A 14510-nucleotide genomic window follows, 5' to 3' on the forward strand; every position below is an offset into this window, starting at 1 on the left:
CCCCCCCCCCGCCACTGGCCTCGAGGTCCCCTCTGTGAGGAGAGCACCCTGGGACCTTGACAAGGTATGCTCTGGAGCCAGCACCCTGGGCCCCCTCCCTTCCCCCACCCAGCTGGTGGGCCAGGGTGGCCAGGTCCTGTCAGACCCTCCTGCCTGTGCTGCAGCCTCGTGGCGGTGCCCCGGCCTTTCCCAAGAGGGTGCCCCACGCTGGGCCTCATGCGGGAGGGCAGAGGCCCAGCCTCCAAACAGCACATCGGCTCCCAGGGCACCCGCGTGGCTTTGGATCATGGCTGGAGGTGCAGGCCCAGGTCAGGGGGAAGGTGGGAGAGCCCTGCCTCGGGTGTGGGGGTCATCAGGGATGGAGGGCTGGGCAGGCTGGCTGCTGGGAGGGCAGGGGGTACCGTCCTGCGTCTGCTGCCTGGCAGCTGGCTCCTGGGATACAGCCGCTGGGCACCAGGGCTGTGATCCCGCGGTCCCAGTGCCTCTGTGGCTGAGCCTCTGGTCCCGAGGGGGCCCCGCAGGAGGCAGGCGGGCCTGGGCGTTCCACCCCCCGGTGGCTCCCTAGGCTCACGGCCACATCGCTGAGTGTCAGGACGCGAAGAGGGTGTTTCCAGGTCCCCCTGAGGTCTGCTTGTCTCTGTAGTAGTGCCGGCAGGGGCAGCTAAGGGGTGTCCATGGTCGCACCACCACGGGGCGGGCACCTCTCTGCGGTACTTACTTGGACCCCCCCCATGAGGTGTACATGGTCAGGGCTAGCCTGCTGCCCTGCAGCCCTGCGTCAGCTACCACTCTCAACCCAGCAAAGCACGTGTGGGCAGAAAGGCTGTGATGTGGGCACATGGGTTCTTCCTCCTTACCTCCTCTGAGGCTGGTTTTTTAACTGGTGAAGTGGTGGTGAAGCACTGGGCCAGGCAAACTGAAGAGCGTGGTGCCCAGGCCAGGCCGGGCTGGTGCCTGTTGTGACACATGAAGGCTCTGGGCTGTGTCCCTGTTACTCTGTCCACCTGAGGCCCCAGCCCAGGACTGAGCCCGCAGCGCGTGTCACCACTGGATCCAGTCAGCTGCTTTCCGTGGGGGACGCTGGCCTCAGTGACAGAAGGGTGCTGGGGGGCACTTCCTCGTCCCCCGGTGCCTCCTGGGATGTGGTTGGAGCGTGCTGGCCCTTCAGGCTGCCCGAGGCTCAGGGGCTCACAGAGGCGGTCAGACCCAGAGTAGTCTCAGCACTCAGGGCGAGGATGGTGACGGTGCTGATGGCCCCACACCCAGGGCCCTGCAGCGGGTGTGGGTGGCCTTCCCTGAGACTCTGTGCCTACCTCTTGTGGGGAGGCAGCATCACCCCCTGTTTACAAAAGGGAAACTGAGGCTCAGGGAGAGTAAGGGCCTTCCCTGGCCACGTGCCCAGTTAGCAACTGTGCTGGCCCTGCCCAGGGTCCCCCGCCAGCACCTCCTCACAGCGCCTGGGCCAGAATCCCTGTTCAAAGATATGTGCCTTGGGCTCTGGGGCCCAGGAGGTGGTGGGCTCCCATGGGGAGCACACAGGGCCTGGGCAGGGTTAGGAGAGGGGATCCCATGGTTTTGCCCACCTGGGCCCTCCAAGTGGGGCTTAGAGTCTTGGTGTCTAGGAGTGAAGACATGAGTCAGGGGTCCCGAGTCTCGGGTCCTGAGTCTGGGTGACCACAGGCACATCACCCAGGTGCTGGGAGCCTCTATCCCCAGGGCTGGGGGAGGGTTCAGTGGGAGAGCGCGCCGGTCCCGTGGCCCAGGCGCAGGTGGAATTCGCTGGTACTGCAGTTGGGTGCAGAGCCAGGGCGGGGGTCCACACCTCCAGCACCACTTCCCAACCTCCCTCAGGCGCTGCTGCTGCTGGGGGCGGCCGCGCTGGCCTGCCTCGCCCTGGACCTCCTCTTCCTGCTCGTCTACTCCTTCTGGCTGTGCTGCCGGCGGCGCAAGAGCGAGGAGCACCTGGACGCCGACTGCTGCTGCACCGCCTGGTGCGTCATCATCGCCACTCTGGTCTGCAGGTGAGGGGGCGGGGCGGGCCGGGGGGGCGTGGTCGGTGAGGGGCGTGGCTAGAGTGGGGGGGCGGGCAGGATAGAGGGGTGACTGGGCCGAGAGGAGAGGGGCCGGGTGGGCCGGCCGGGGGCGGGGGCAGGGGAAGCTGGGGGCGGAGCGGGCCGGGGCTCCCGGGCCTGTGCCCTCATGCGGCCCCGCCCTGTCCCAGCGCCGGTATCGCCGTGGGGTTCTACGGCAATGGGGAGACCAGTGACGGCATACATCGGGCCACCTACTCGCTCCGCCACGCCAACCGCACGGTGGCGGGGGTCCAGGACCGCGTGAGTGGCCGCATGGGAGGGGCCTCTTTTCCTGCTCCTAAACTGCGTGTGTGCGCGTGTGCCCCAGTGTGTGGGAGCGAGGCGTGGGCGTGTGTGGGAGCGGGCCCGTGCCCCGGCTCACGCCACCCCGAACCTGGCGCAGGTGTGGGACACCGCAGCTGCCCTGAACCGCTCGGCGGAGCCCAGCCTGCAGAGCCTGGAGCGGCAGCTGGCCGCCCGGCCAGAGCCCCTGCGGGCGGTCCAGCGGCTGCAGAGCCTGCTCGAAACGCTGCTGGGCTACACGGCTGCCATCCCATTTTGGAGGAACCCAGCCGTGTCTCTGGAGGCGCTGGCCGAGCAGGTGGACCTCTATGACTGGTACAGGTGCGGCCCTCTTTCCTTCCTGCCCCGCTCGGTTCCCACTAGTCTCTATGGGCCAGTCGGCGCCCAGCTCCCAGTGCCTGAGGTCTTTTGGGGCGAGGGGCTGGGGCCTCTGGTGGTCACTGTGGCAGGAGTCCCCCATGGGGACATACGTTACAAGAGTGAGGGCAGTCTCCATATCCCAGAACTGCCTGTGGAAGCTCCTCTGGGCTGTTTGCCTGGCTCTGCCCCAGCACCCCCTTTCTGCTGCCCTGGGATTGGGCCCCCCGTGCCCGGCCCACGTGTACGCTGTGCCCCCAGGTGGCTGGGCTACTTGGGCCTGCTGCTGTTCGACGTGGCCATCTGCCTCCTGGTACTGGTCGGCCTCATCCGCAGCTCCAAGGGGATCCTGGTCGGGTGAGTCTGTGGGCCCTCAGGGCAGGGGGAGGGGGTGGGGCACCTGCAGCACCGTGTCCCCTGAGTCAGCCCTGTCCCACCCTCCTGTCTGTGGGTCCAGCCTGGCGTGGGGTGCAGCCCTCACCCCGGCCTGGAGGGTGCTGACTGACTCTCTTTGCCCCAAGGGTCTGCCTGCTGGGGGTCCTGGCCCTGATCATCAGCTGGGGCGCACTGGGCTTGGAGCTGGCCGTGTCTGTGGTAGGTGATGGAGAGGACAGGTGATCCCCGTCTGCTGGCCGAGCACGGGGGGTGGGGTGGGGGATGCCACACTCATCGCCCCTCCCCTCTTCCCCTGGGGGCCTGTCACGGGCGCACGGCCCGTCAGTCCCTGCCGCCCGCAGACTCACGCCACCTTCCTGAGCCAAACGCAGACCCTGGGGGACCAGGCTCCACCCCTGAGAGCTGAGGGGTCTGGGGCGGGCGGACGCCCAGCTCAGTCATCCCATCCTCCTTGCCTGCACCCACCCCAGGGCTCCAGCGACTTCTGCGTGGACCCCGACACCTACGTGACCAGGATGGTGGAGGAGCGCTCGGTGCTGAGCGGGGGTGAGTCTGCAGTTGTGTCCCAGCAGTCCCAGCCACACGTGAGTGCCAGCTGCTGCCTGCAGGGCCACAGGCCATCTGGGTCAGGCCTTGCGCTGGCTCTGTTGACTGGTGGCGAAAGTCAAGTGTGGGGCTTTCTTATGTTTCCGACATAAGTTCCGTAGGAACCCAGATCTTGGCAGCCAAGTATGGGTGCGGCGCGGAGAGGCTGCCCTGGGCCGTGATGGACCTTACGCCTGGCCCGCATCGTGTACTGGATCCCAGAGAGCCGCCAAGAAGAGACCAGAGAGCACAGGGCGGGGGTGTGGGGGGCAGATGTTAGGCAGTTGGGGTCCAAGGCTTCTTTGCCAGCTCTGGCTGGGCTTGAAAAATCTTAGGTTTTCAAAATCAGAATTATAAGTGAATCCCCATCTCTGAACGTTGGACGCTGAATCAACACCTGTTTTAATGGGGATGAGTAGGCCACCTGCACGCTCCGGCTTCGTGCCCCCTTTTTGGGGTGACATTCTGGCCTAAGAACTGTTCTGCCCAACTGGCCTGGGAGCAGATGCCCGCCCCCAGTGCCCTGTCTGCTGCTCCCCAGGGAGGGGAGGTATGAGGCCGCCCCCCAAGAGAGAACTGTGTACATTTCAGGGACACGGCTCAGAGCAGAAGGGCCTGGGTCCTGGCCCCAGGCTCCCTGGGGACCATGTGCCCCTCGCACCTGCGCGCTCAGATACACACAGGTGTATACGTGTAAATGCGCACACAACATACGCAGACGCGCGCATAGACACCCACGTGTGCAGACACACGTGTTCACAGGTACACCTGCGTACACGACATGCAGACACAGCCGTACACGTGCAGGTAGGTGCATGCACACGCAGGTGTGGAGACACCCGTTACACACACACAGACACGCACGTGTAGAGACACATCACAAGCAGACACACAGGCACACGCGGACGGCTGGAGTGGCTCAGCCGCCCTGACCTCTCTCCACAGACATCCTTCAGTACTACCTGGCCTGCTCGCCCCGTGCCGCCAACCCCTTCCAGCAGGTGAGAGCTCGGCTGCTCCGGCCCCGCAGAGCACCTGGTCCCCTGGCCCCTGCCCCCAGGTGCCCACAGACCACGAGGCCCACTCTCACACCTCGTCAGGCCCCTGGGGCCCCAGGAGCTGTCGGGAGGCAGTTGGGCGAACGCCACGTTGACATTGCTAACTGTCCCCGGGGTTGCCACCCTGACAGCCTCAGCACAAGCCTTTTGGGGTGGCCTGCTTAATGCCCTCGAATCCCTGGGACTCCTTTCATTTCTCAGGCTGCCCCAGCCATCTCTGTAGGGCAAAGCCGATTGTCTGGCAGGTGTGGGAGGAGCCCAGGGATGCCCCATGGAAGCAGGGGTCCTGTGCCTGCTCTGTGGAATAACCGGATGGATGTTGTCATGATGGAATTTGAAGGGAAGCCATGTAGCCCACTGCCTGTCATTCCACGTAACTGTGCGGCCCTCTGGGGTCCTCAGGACTGTTTATCTGCTCTAAAGACGCTGTATTTTCACTGTGTGGCCTCTGGGGTGTGTGGTCATCTGGGGGGCCAAGAAAAGGTGTCCCACAGGCCCACAGAGCAGACTGCCGGGCACAGCCATCCCACTCCATGAGCTCGTGGCCTCACAGGCTGGACGCCCCTTGGGCCAGCAGAAGCCAAAGGCCCTGGAGCTGGCCTGCGCCGCGTGTGGGTGGGGACCTCGGGGAGGGAGAGACGGCTGCCCCCACCCCCGCTGGAATCAGCCGGCCTCTCTGTGGAGCAGAAGCTGTCGGGCAGCCACAAGGCTCTGGTGGAGATGCAGGACGTGGTGGCTGAGCTCCTGAAGACCGTCCCGCGGGAGCACCCGGCCACCAAGGTGAGGGCTTGTGGGTGTGGTCAGTGGAGCCAGTGGGATCCCTCTTCTCATCACGAAAGGGAGGTGGGGTGCAGACACTGCTCAGGCTGCCTCCCGCAGGACCCTGCTGGGGGGTCTGGCCTTCTCTCCTACCTCCCATCCTTCCCTCACGTCCCCGAGGATTTTTGGTAGGTTTTACGGGGCAGACACACACACACACACACACACTCACACGCGCGCGCGTACACACACACACGCATGCACACATACACTATAGGACCAGCCTCACTCTGCACAGAGTATCTTGGACAGTGTTTTGTCCCTTAAGATATTCTGAAAACTTCCATTGTCTTAAACTGTTCCTTAAAACGTGATTTTTAAAAGAACCAGGCCCGTGTCAGAGACACGCGGGCGTTTGTTGTTTCTCCCGTTACAACGAAGGCCCTGCCCTGGTGGCCGCGTGGGCAGGTGCTGTGCGTCCCATCTCCTCACTGTCCCCCTCACGTCTTTAGCAGCCCCCTGAGACCAGGGCACAGACTTGGGGGGCCCCCTTTCTCAAAGCCAAGGGTCCTCAGGGCCTGTGCCAGGACTGTGGGGGTCAAGGGGGTCTCGACGGCAGGGTGTGGGGTGGAGGGAGGCCTGCGGCTGGCTCAGGACCCTTTCCGGAACGTTGTGCTGACCTGGCATGGTCCACGCCCTCCAGGACCCCCTGCTCCGTGTCCAGGAGGCGCTGAACGGCACGGAGGTGAACCTGCAGCACCTCACCGCCTTGGTGGACTGCCGCAGCCTGCACCTGGTGAGAGCCGTCTCCTAGAGCCGGCCCATGGCTGAGCAGGCACGGGGAGCGGCAGGGAGCAGTGGGGAGCAGCTAGGGGCGGAGTAAGGGGAAGGGGAGTGGCTAGGGGAGGGCAGGGGGAGGGGAGCAGTCCCAGGGCCTCTGCCCAGCCTCCAGTGGGGGCAGTGCAGGCTGCTGGGGGCTCCCTGTGCACACTTCATCTCACCCTGTGCTTCCCCGTCTCTCTCTCTGTGTCCCCGCCCCCATTCCCGCCTGCCCTCAGGACTACGTGCAGGCCCTCACAGGCTTCTGCTACGATGGCGTCGAGGGCCTCATCTACCTGGCCCTCTTCTCCTTTGTCACAGCCCTCATGTTCAGCTCCATCGTCTGCAGTGTCCCACACACCTGGCAGCAGAAGAGGTGAGGGGCTAGGGAGGTGCTGGAACCTGCCCCAGGCCACACAGCAGCTGGGGCCGTGTCTTCTGGACACCCCATGTCGTAGCCAGGAGACAGGCAGGAAGGCCTCCTCACCTCTTGACACTCCCGGGGCCTCTGTAGCAACAGCCCAGAGGCGGTCCCGGTCCAGGCGACACTCGAGTCCGGAGCAGGCAGGGAGAACCGGGGTCCCCTGCCTGCTGCTGCTGGCTCTGTGCCCACAGCTGTCCCCACTTCTGACTGGCTGGATGTCTCATCCGTCCCCCCACCCCTGGGTGCAGGTGTGCAGTGCTGTTGAGGGGGGAGACCAGCTGACTGCGGGACTCAGAGCTTCTGCAGGGAGTGCCCCACATGGCCCTGGCCTCCGTGGCCCCCTCAGCTGGGTGACCAGGATGGCAGCTACCTCCCATGGGCCACTGTGTCTTTATCTTTGAAGTAGTGGTCCTGGTGGCCCCTGCCTCAGTCTCCCCAGTCAGTACTGGATTGAATGGTACATGGGTATGCCAGGCCCGCCGTCCTCGAGCCCCTGTGGTGTGTCTCCCATTTGGGCTGTGGCTGTCTCTTGGTGGCCCAGCCCGTTTGGCGAGCAGGCCAGCTCAGATCTCTTCCTTTCGTCTGGATTTCTACTCTACTTTCTGTTGGGATGGTGTTGGTGCTGGCGGTGGCGGTCACGGTGACAATGGTGCTGGTCACGGTGGTGGTGGAGATGGCGAGAATGGTGATGACAGTGGTACTCATGGGAGTGGTGATGGGGGCGGTAGTAAAGATGGCAGCTGTAGGGGGGTGGCTAAGAGCACACCCCTGGAACCTCATGGCCTGGATTCAGATCCCAGCTGTACCCTTGCTCATTGGGTGACCATAGGCAAGTCACTTAACCACTCTGGGCCTCAGTCTCCCTGCCTGTAGGATGGGGGTTAGAAGAGTACAACCTCTTAGCGTGACGTGAGCCCTAGATGAACTACTGCATGCAAGCGCTCGGCCCTGGGCTTGGCTGGGAACTGGCACTTGGTCAGTCGCTGCTGCGACCCCACTTGTCTCACTACGAGGGCACGGCGGAGGGACCCTCTGCTCAAGGCCACCCAGCCGGTGGTGGGGAGGTGGGACGTGAGCCCAGGCCTGGCTGGCCTGTACCCTCACCACCAGGCAGCCCAGTCCCAAGTCCCACCCAGACCAGGCAGAACGTGAGGCCCCACACACCGGAGCACCAGAGGCCCGGCCCACGGCTCCCTGGGCTCGCCCTGCAGCGGCCTGGCTGGAGTGGCGGGCAGGGAGCCAGGGGGCGGCGGAGTCTGGAGGACTGGGCTCAGGCCTCTCGGGGCGGGCTGGGACGGCAGGCACCTGGCCCTCTGTGCTCCCGCAGGAGGGGCCTTGTCCCCTTTTTTTAATAGACAGTCGGTGTCCGTGTGCATAGGCTGAGGTGCGGGTTCCTCGGTGTCCCCGGGCCACTTACCCACAGTCCCGTTGTGGGTAGGTGACAGAACCAGGATTGGAACCAGCTGTGTCTGCACAAGAGCTGAGCCCCTGTGGGTCTTGTGGCTGGCTGCCTCACGCCAGGGCCTGAAGCTGTGCTGGGTCCCTCCCTGCAGGGGCCCTGATGAGGATGGGGGGGAGGAGGCCGCCCCAGGGCCGAGGCCGGCACACGACAGCCTCTACCGCGTCCACATGCCCAGCTTGTACAGCTGCGGCAGCAGCTATGGCAGCGAGACCAGCATCCCGGCCGCAGCACACACTGTCAGCAACGCCCCGGTCACCGAGTATATGTGAGTGAGGCATGCTGGGAGCGGGTGGGGCAGCCCAGGTTGGGACGGCAGACCCGAGCCCTGGGATAGGCTGCCTGGGGCTCAGTGTGGCTGGCATGCACGGCTGCCGTGGCTTGGAGTGGGGATGCAGCCCCACCGCAGGGAGCAGGGACTTGAGCTGCTGCAGTGGGGAGGGGTGGGGCCTCCCCGGGGGCCGTCCGGGCTCTGAGTAGGCTTGGCCTGCTGCTCCCACATGCCTGGGTGGAGGCCATGGGGAGGCCACTCTGTCAGATGGAGCGTCTGCGTCTCGTGCAGGGAATGACGTTGCCAAGGGCCCTGGGCCTGGCCGCGTGGTGGGCAGGCAGCCGGCGGGGCCGGGCTGAGGCTGGCAGGTGGCCACCATGGGCCTGCTCGGAGCCCCTCACTGTGTGCCGGGTTCCCGGGACCCCAGGCCCTTGCTGGCAGGCAGTATGCAGAGTGGTGGGGAAGATGCATGGAGTCCTGCTAGCTCCAGGACGGGCCCCGTTGGCCCAGGGCTGGGACTGCCATGGCCAGTGGGCACTCACAGCCCCCCCTTCCTCTCACCTTAGGAGTCAGAATGCCAATTTCCAGAATCCCCGCTGTGAGAACACCCCTCTCATCGGGCGCGAGTCCCCGCCGCCTTCAGTAAGTCTTGGGGCCGGAGGGTGGGTAGGGGCCCCACCCCGCCGCCTCGTGTCTGCTGTGGTCTTCACAGGCAGGGCAGGCCCTGCACGCGGCCCCGAGCCTTCAGTGCCAGGGCTGAGTGTGGGTCCCAGCCAGGGCTCTCAGGCAGGCATCTGGCCTGTGTAGACGGGGCTGGGTGAGCTCACAAGCTCCTGCGAGGGCCCTTGCATCTCTTCCCACCCCAGCCCTGCTTCCTCTTCTTTTCCTTCCTCAACTTCCTGGACTCAACCCAGGTCTCGTCTCCTGGCTCTTCCATCTGTGCCTGGTGTCCCCTCTGGTCTTGGGAATGAGACACAGAAAGGGGACAGGGTGGGAAAGGAGCTTGTAGAGAGGCCGGGGCCCCTGGAGGGCTTCCTGGAGGTGGTGGGCCTCAAGGAACAGGGCTAGAGAGGCTGAGGGCCACCTTGCTTCAGAAATACCCGCCTGCGCGTGGGGCGGCCCCGCCATGCCCTGCGGCACAGAGCAGGCCTGGGGTGCCCTGGCCCAGGCTGTGCGGGTTCTCAGGCCGTGTCATGCTCGGGCCACCCTCCTGTCGGCACTCTGGTCTGCACGCAAGGCCTGCTGTGGGCCGGCCCTCACCCTGGCGTTGAGGCCGCCCTCTCTCTCTCTTTTTCCTGCACTCCCACCCCGGGCCCTCCTAGCGCTATCTGGCTGCCCTGGACGCTGGCGGCCACACGGGTTGGCAGTTTAAGCCCATGAGCAGCGCCTGACCGCTGTGGTGGCTGTGTCCTGAGTGACAGGTACTGGCCCACCTGGGTCCCCTGCCCTGCACCGCCTGCGCACCCACACCTCCGTGCCTCACACCCTTTGCTCACCGCTAGCCCATCGCCAGCGCTGGCTCATCAGACAGGTCCCAGCGCTGTCTTGGCTCAGCGCCCACGGGGCCAGCTTGCGGCAGTGCAGGTGGGTGGGCTTTGTGGCCCCTAGCCCAGCCACAGAGACCCTGGCCCTGGGCTGTCACCCTCGCATCAGGGGCAGTGAGCCCCTGCACAGAGCCCCCTCCTCGTCCCTGGCCCAGCTGCAGCTGGCCCCTGCCCATCTGTCACCTCCCAGCGAGCCGGCCACCCAAACCCGTGTGCGCGTGCACGCCTGTGCCTGGCACCCTGGGGTGCGGCCAGCAGGCCCGGCCCTCGAAGGGCCGCCCCACGTGTCTGGAAGTGCACACAGCTGCGTGCAGAGGGGCACACAAGCCGCCGCGGTCCTCACACGGCGCCACGCGCCTGCTCGGGTTCGTCAGCGGTCTGGGCTGCTGCCCACCGTCCCCCAGCCCGTGCTGCACGCCCCTGGAATGACATGGCTCCCAGTGCCCGCCCATCCTCCTCCCAGCTCGCCTTCGTGGCCGCTGACGGGCGCTCACAGCCTTCCCCCTTCCGGGAGCCCCGGGAGGGCTCTCGGGCCCAGGGGAGATCGTCTGTCCTGATGCGCACACTGCAGTGTGTGGCCTCGGGTTCGGAGCCCCCAGGGATTGCTGGGGGCTTGTGGCTGCAGGGTCAGCCTGCCAGGCTCCTTCCCGCTGGCAACCTCGGCACGTGCCTTGGCTTTTGTCCCCCGGACGGGCGTGTGGCCCCTTGCACACTGCTTGGTTTTAGCACACGTCTCTTCCACGTGTGTTCGTTGTGAGCACACGTGCACATGCATGTGTATCGAGTGAGGCCTTCATGCTTCAGGTTGGACAAGAGTGGCCGAGATGTGCTGGCTGTCCCCGCCCCAGCTGCCTTTGTCCCTGCGTCCGTGACCCACAAGGAACCCCCAGTTTGGTTCCCATCTGAATGGGTGGCAGCATCACCCCAGCCTGAGGGGCCTTGGTGGCTTCGGGGTCCTCCCCTGGGGTGACGGGGCAGAGCCGCTGTGGAGGCCTCTCACCCCTGTGACCTGTGGTGTCCGCCACTCTGGGCCCTTGGGCACAGCCTGAGCCCACACACTCCTCCTGGCCGCCCGGCCAGGATCCCGCAGGGGGAGGAGGACCCGTGCTGGGTGCAGTGGGGAGCCTCCAAGCTCTGGTTCTTGCCGGGGCAGAGTGCTGCCTGGCCTGATGCCACACGCCCAAGTCGGGAGCAGGGTCTGCTGTGCTCATCTCACTGGGAGAGGACGCTGGTCCCCGTCCAGAGCCTGGGGAGTGGGCGGCCAGACCTCTGCCCCCCGGGGCTGTCACTGCCCCCAGTCTCGGCCAGGGCTCAGGAGTCCAAGCCCTGGACCAGCGGGCCCCTCCCAGAGCCCCTTCTCCCAGGGCTCTGTCAGCTGTGCCGCCACGTGGTCCTGCCCCATCCCACCCCGGGGTGCTCCGGCACACCCCATGGAGGCCCTGCCCGGCTGTGCCCAGTGCCCGCTGACCACCTGCCCCCTCCCCTTGTCTCCCTGCAGTACACTTCCAGCATGAGAGCCAAGTACCTCGCCACGAGCCAGCCTCGCCCCAACTCCAGCAGCAGCGGGCACTAGACCGCCCGACAGCCACCCGCCCCACGTGCCAATCGCCCCACTCCTCCCCGGGCCGGCCTGGCTGCTTACGCCCGCGGCTGCCTGCCGTACCCTCCGCACCCACCCCGGGTCTGCTGCCGGCGCGCTGTGGCCACTCGCCCCCTCCTCCCCTTCCTGCAGGGGCGTGGAGATGCCCGGCGGGCTCCTGCTGGTGGCGACGCAGGGGCTCTGGGCCCGCACCCTCTCCTTGGCTCACACGCCTGGACACCTGGGGGTGCTGCCAGCGACGCCCGGGCCCTCCTGGCCCCCAGCCCCGTGCCCCTCTGCCTCCGAGGATTCGGGGATTTGCAGAGCCCTGCGCTGGGCCAGATGTGTCGTGCTGGTGCTGTCCCTGCGGACCCCTGCCGTCTCCTCGCCTGGCAGCTGCCCCGCCCCATCCCTCCCACAGCTCTGATGCTTCTCTGCTCCTTCAGTGCTTCTGTGCTTCACCTCTTAGTTCATAGGCCGCGCGGTGCTCCCCGTGCGCTGGGCATCTGGAGGGACGGCCGTGTGGACCCACGGCCTGCTTGTCTCCCACGCGCGGAGACCCTCTTGTGGCGCCTTCACGTGCCTCTGTGGCATCTATGACTCCTTCCTTCCCTCGCCCCCCACCCCAGGCTCTGCATCGGGTCCCCACTTTCTCTGCTTCCCTCCCAACAGCGCTCTCTCCCTCAGCACCCACCCCGCCTGTGGCACCCAGCCCTCCCCGGCGGCAGGAGACAACAGGTGCCATGCGGAGCCCAGGCTGCTCATCGAGTGCTGGCCGCCCTCTTGGTGCCAAGACCCCTCCCCCACCCCAGAGGCTTGACAGCTTCATCCGGTTCATTTCTTGCACTAACCACATTTGTCATCTCTAGGGCAGGCGGGGTGGCGGGCCGAGTGGCACCCCCTTTTTGGTTCCCTTTCCATCCAGGACAGGCACAGTGTCCCAGAGCCGGCTGGGGGGCTGGACCCGAGCTGGCTGTGAATGTGCCCTTGGCCCCTGCCGCCCCTCTTGGGACTAACCACTGACCTCACTCCAGCCTCCGAGAGAAAGCACCCCTGGCCAACCCAAAGCCCGCCAGTGTGACGCCGAGTCCAGGCCGGAGTTGAGTCCCAGGATAGCCAGCTGGGAGTCGGGCTGGAGAAGGTGTTTCTTCTCGTGGTGCTGCTGGGGGGTGTCGAAGACCGAGAGGCAGCCCAAGGGCCTGGAGACCCCTCCCTGGGCAGGTGCTGCGCCAGGGGACCGTGTCCTCAGGAATGAATGTCCCTTGGGCTGTAGGACTGAGGTCCCTGTGGCCTCAGTCTCCCTACCTGTGAAGCGGGAACAAGGCTTCCCTAAGGTGCTTTTGGCTTAGTGTACAATGTTTGCTGTGTTTCCTGCCGCAGGTGGGGGTGCTACCCCCAAATCAAGTTGGAAAGTCCCCTGCCAGTCCCAGCCCTGCCCAGCCAGCCTGAAGCAAGAGAGGCCAGGTGCAGCCTCTGCCCTGTGTCAGTCCAGGGGCAGCAGAGAGCCACTTGGCAGCCACACGAGGGCCCAGGCCGGGGCAGATAGCAGCTGGCCCGGCAGTTTACAGACATGGGGGGGCTCTTTCTCCCAGAGCGGCAGGGCACCCCTTCCCTAGGGTGGCCTGGAAGAGGCCACCTTCCTCTGTGATCCCTTCTTTGTGCTGGTATCTGGGACCAAAAGCATGGGTGGGCCTGGGACTAGGTCACATCTCCCCCGCTCGTGGGGCAGCCTCTGCCCTGGACGGGGTTGGGGGAGTGAGTAGGCAAACACGGGGGTGCTCCAGGTGGGCCTAAGGGCCCGCAGCCTCGCATCTGAGCCTTTGCACACGGCCAAACCTCACTGAAAGGCACCTTGTGCTCCAGGCCCCCCACTGTACACACACACACACACACAAAACACACACACACACACACATATACATATATGGCGGTACCACAGCCCAACCGACAAGTTTTTCTGGGCTCCACCGCCTGGGCGGAGCATTCCTGCGCGGCCTCGGATCAGAGGGGAGGCGTCGGGCTGTGCTGCCTGCGGCGCCACTCGGAAGCACAAACGGCCGCCCGGCCCGCGAGGCCGAAATGTGAATGTACGTAGCGTGAGAGCCGGGCGCCGGGCACCTGCGCCGCTCGGAGCCCCTCCGTGCGTGCGTCGTGTGCGTGTCTGCCCGCCCATCTGTGACTCCGCCCAGTTCCTTCTGCTCACTGAGGCGGAAGAAAGGAAAACGGGGGAGGTTAAAAGGGGTGCAAGACCAAGCCTCGGTCCTGGAGGGGGAGCGCATCTCGCCCTTGGTTTTCTTTTTGCTGTTTTAAGTTTTCAGGCCGTTTCCTAACCCGTCCCGTCCCGGTGACTTACCCTCATCCGCTCCCACCCCTGCACCTGTGGTTCTTGCCCCTGGCAGGCCCTGCAGCATCTCGGGCAGTGGTCCTCTACCACGTGGATGGGAGGGAGACGCCCCGAGGCCCCTGACGGGCTAGGCGGGCAGGAGGGGTTCCATCCAGTCCGGTCGCTCGGCGATGGGGCTCCTTGTGCAGGCGCACGCTTCCCCCAGCTCCCCTGGCCTGGTGTGGTAGGGCCTGATCGGAAGCCCTGATCCTATATACTCCTCCACGCCCACCCCATCTCACTATGCAATCCCAGTCCAAGCTCCATTCCCTCCCTACCCCAGGACCCCCGCCCAGGCCGGGAGGGGTGCGGGGGTGACAGCCCTACATGGGGGGACGAGCGGGGACCAGGGCCTCTTGGGCGGGCTTTTTTTTTTTAACCATAATGGTTGTGTACCGCACCACTTTATACTTGTTACATATATCTCTCGAAGTAATTTTATTAAGACTCCCCCTCCCAGGTTTCTCTCCTGGCCCTTGCATCCCACCCACAAGGTGATTT

The 14510-nt window shown here is 65.5% G+C and overlaps 1 protein-coding gene across 1 annotated transcript in view; it reads left to right on the forward strand.

Annotated features, from left to right (window-relative positions):
• Positions 1 to 12963, forward strand: part of TTYH3 (tweety family member 3) — a 26225-nt gene extending 13262 nt beyond the window's left edge. Inside the window, exons 2-14 of the mRNA XM_024763453.1 lie at positions 1852 to 2021; positions 2222 to 2333; positions 2476 to 2696; positions 2994 to 3089; positions 3254 to 3326; positions 3599 to 3674; positions 4659 to 4714; positions 5459 to 5551; positions 6234 to 6326; positions 6589 to 6725; positions 8327 to 8500; positions 9070 to 9145; positions 11546 to 12963. Coding sequence (XP_024619221.1) covers positions 1852 to 2021; positions 2222 to 2333; positions 2476 to 2696; positions 2994 to 3089; positions 3254 to 3326; positions 3599 to 3674; positions 4659 to 4714; positions 5459 to 5551; positions 6234 to 6326; positions 6589 to 6725; positions 8327 to 8500; positions 9070 to 9145; positions 11546 to 11620 — 1452 coding nt within the window. The 3' untranslated portion in view covers positions 11621 to 12963. The remainder of the gene's footprint in view (positions 1 to 1851; positions 2022 to 2221; positions 2334 to 2475; positions 2697 to 2993; positions 3090 to 3253; positions 3327 to 3598; positions 3675 to 4658; positions 4715 to 5458; positions 5552 to 6233; positions 6327 to 6588; positions 6726 to 8326; positions 8501 to 9069; positions 9146 to 11545) is intronic.
• Positions 12964 to 14510: the final 1547 nt, after the last annotated feature.

Source organism: Neophocaena asiaeorientalis, unplaced genomic scaffold (genome assembly GCF_003031525.2).
Source record: "Neophocaena asiaeorientalis asiaeorientalis breed wild unplaced genomic scaffold, Neophocaena_asiaeorientalis_V1.1 scaffold223, whole genome shotgun sequence".
Classification (NCBI taxonomy): domain Eukaryota; kingdom Metazoa; phylum Chordata; class Mammalia; order Artiodactyla; family Phocoenidae; genus Neophocaena; species Neophocaena asiaeorientalis.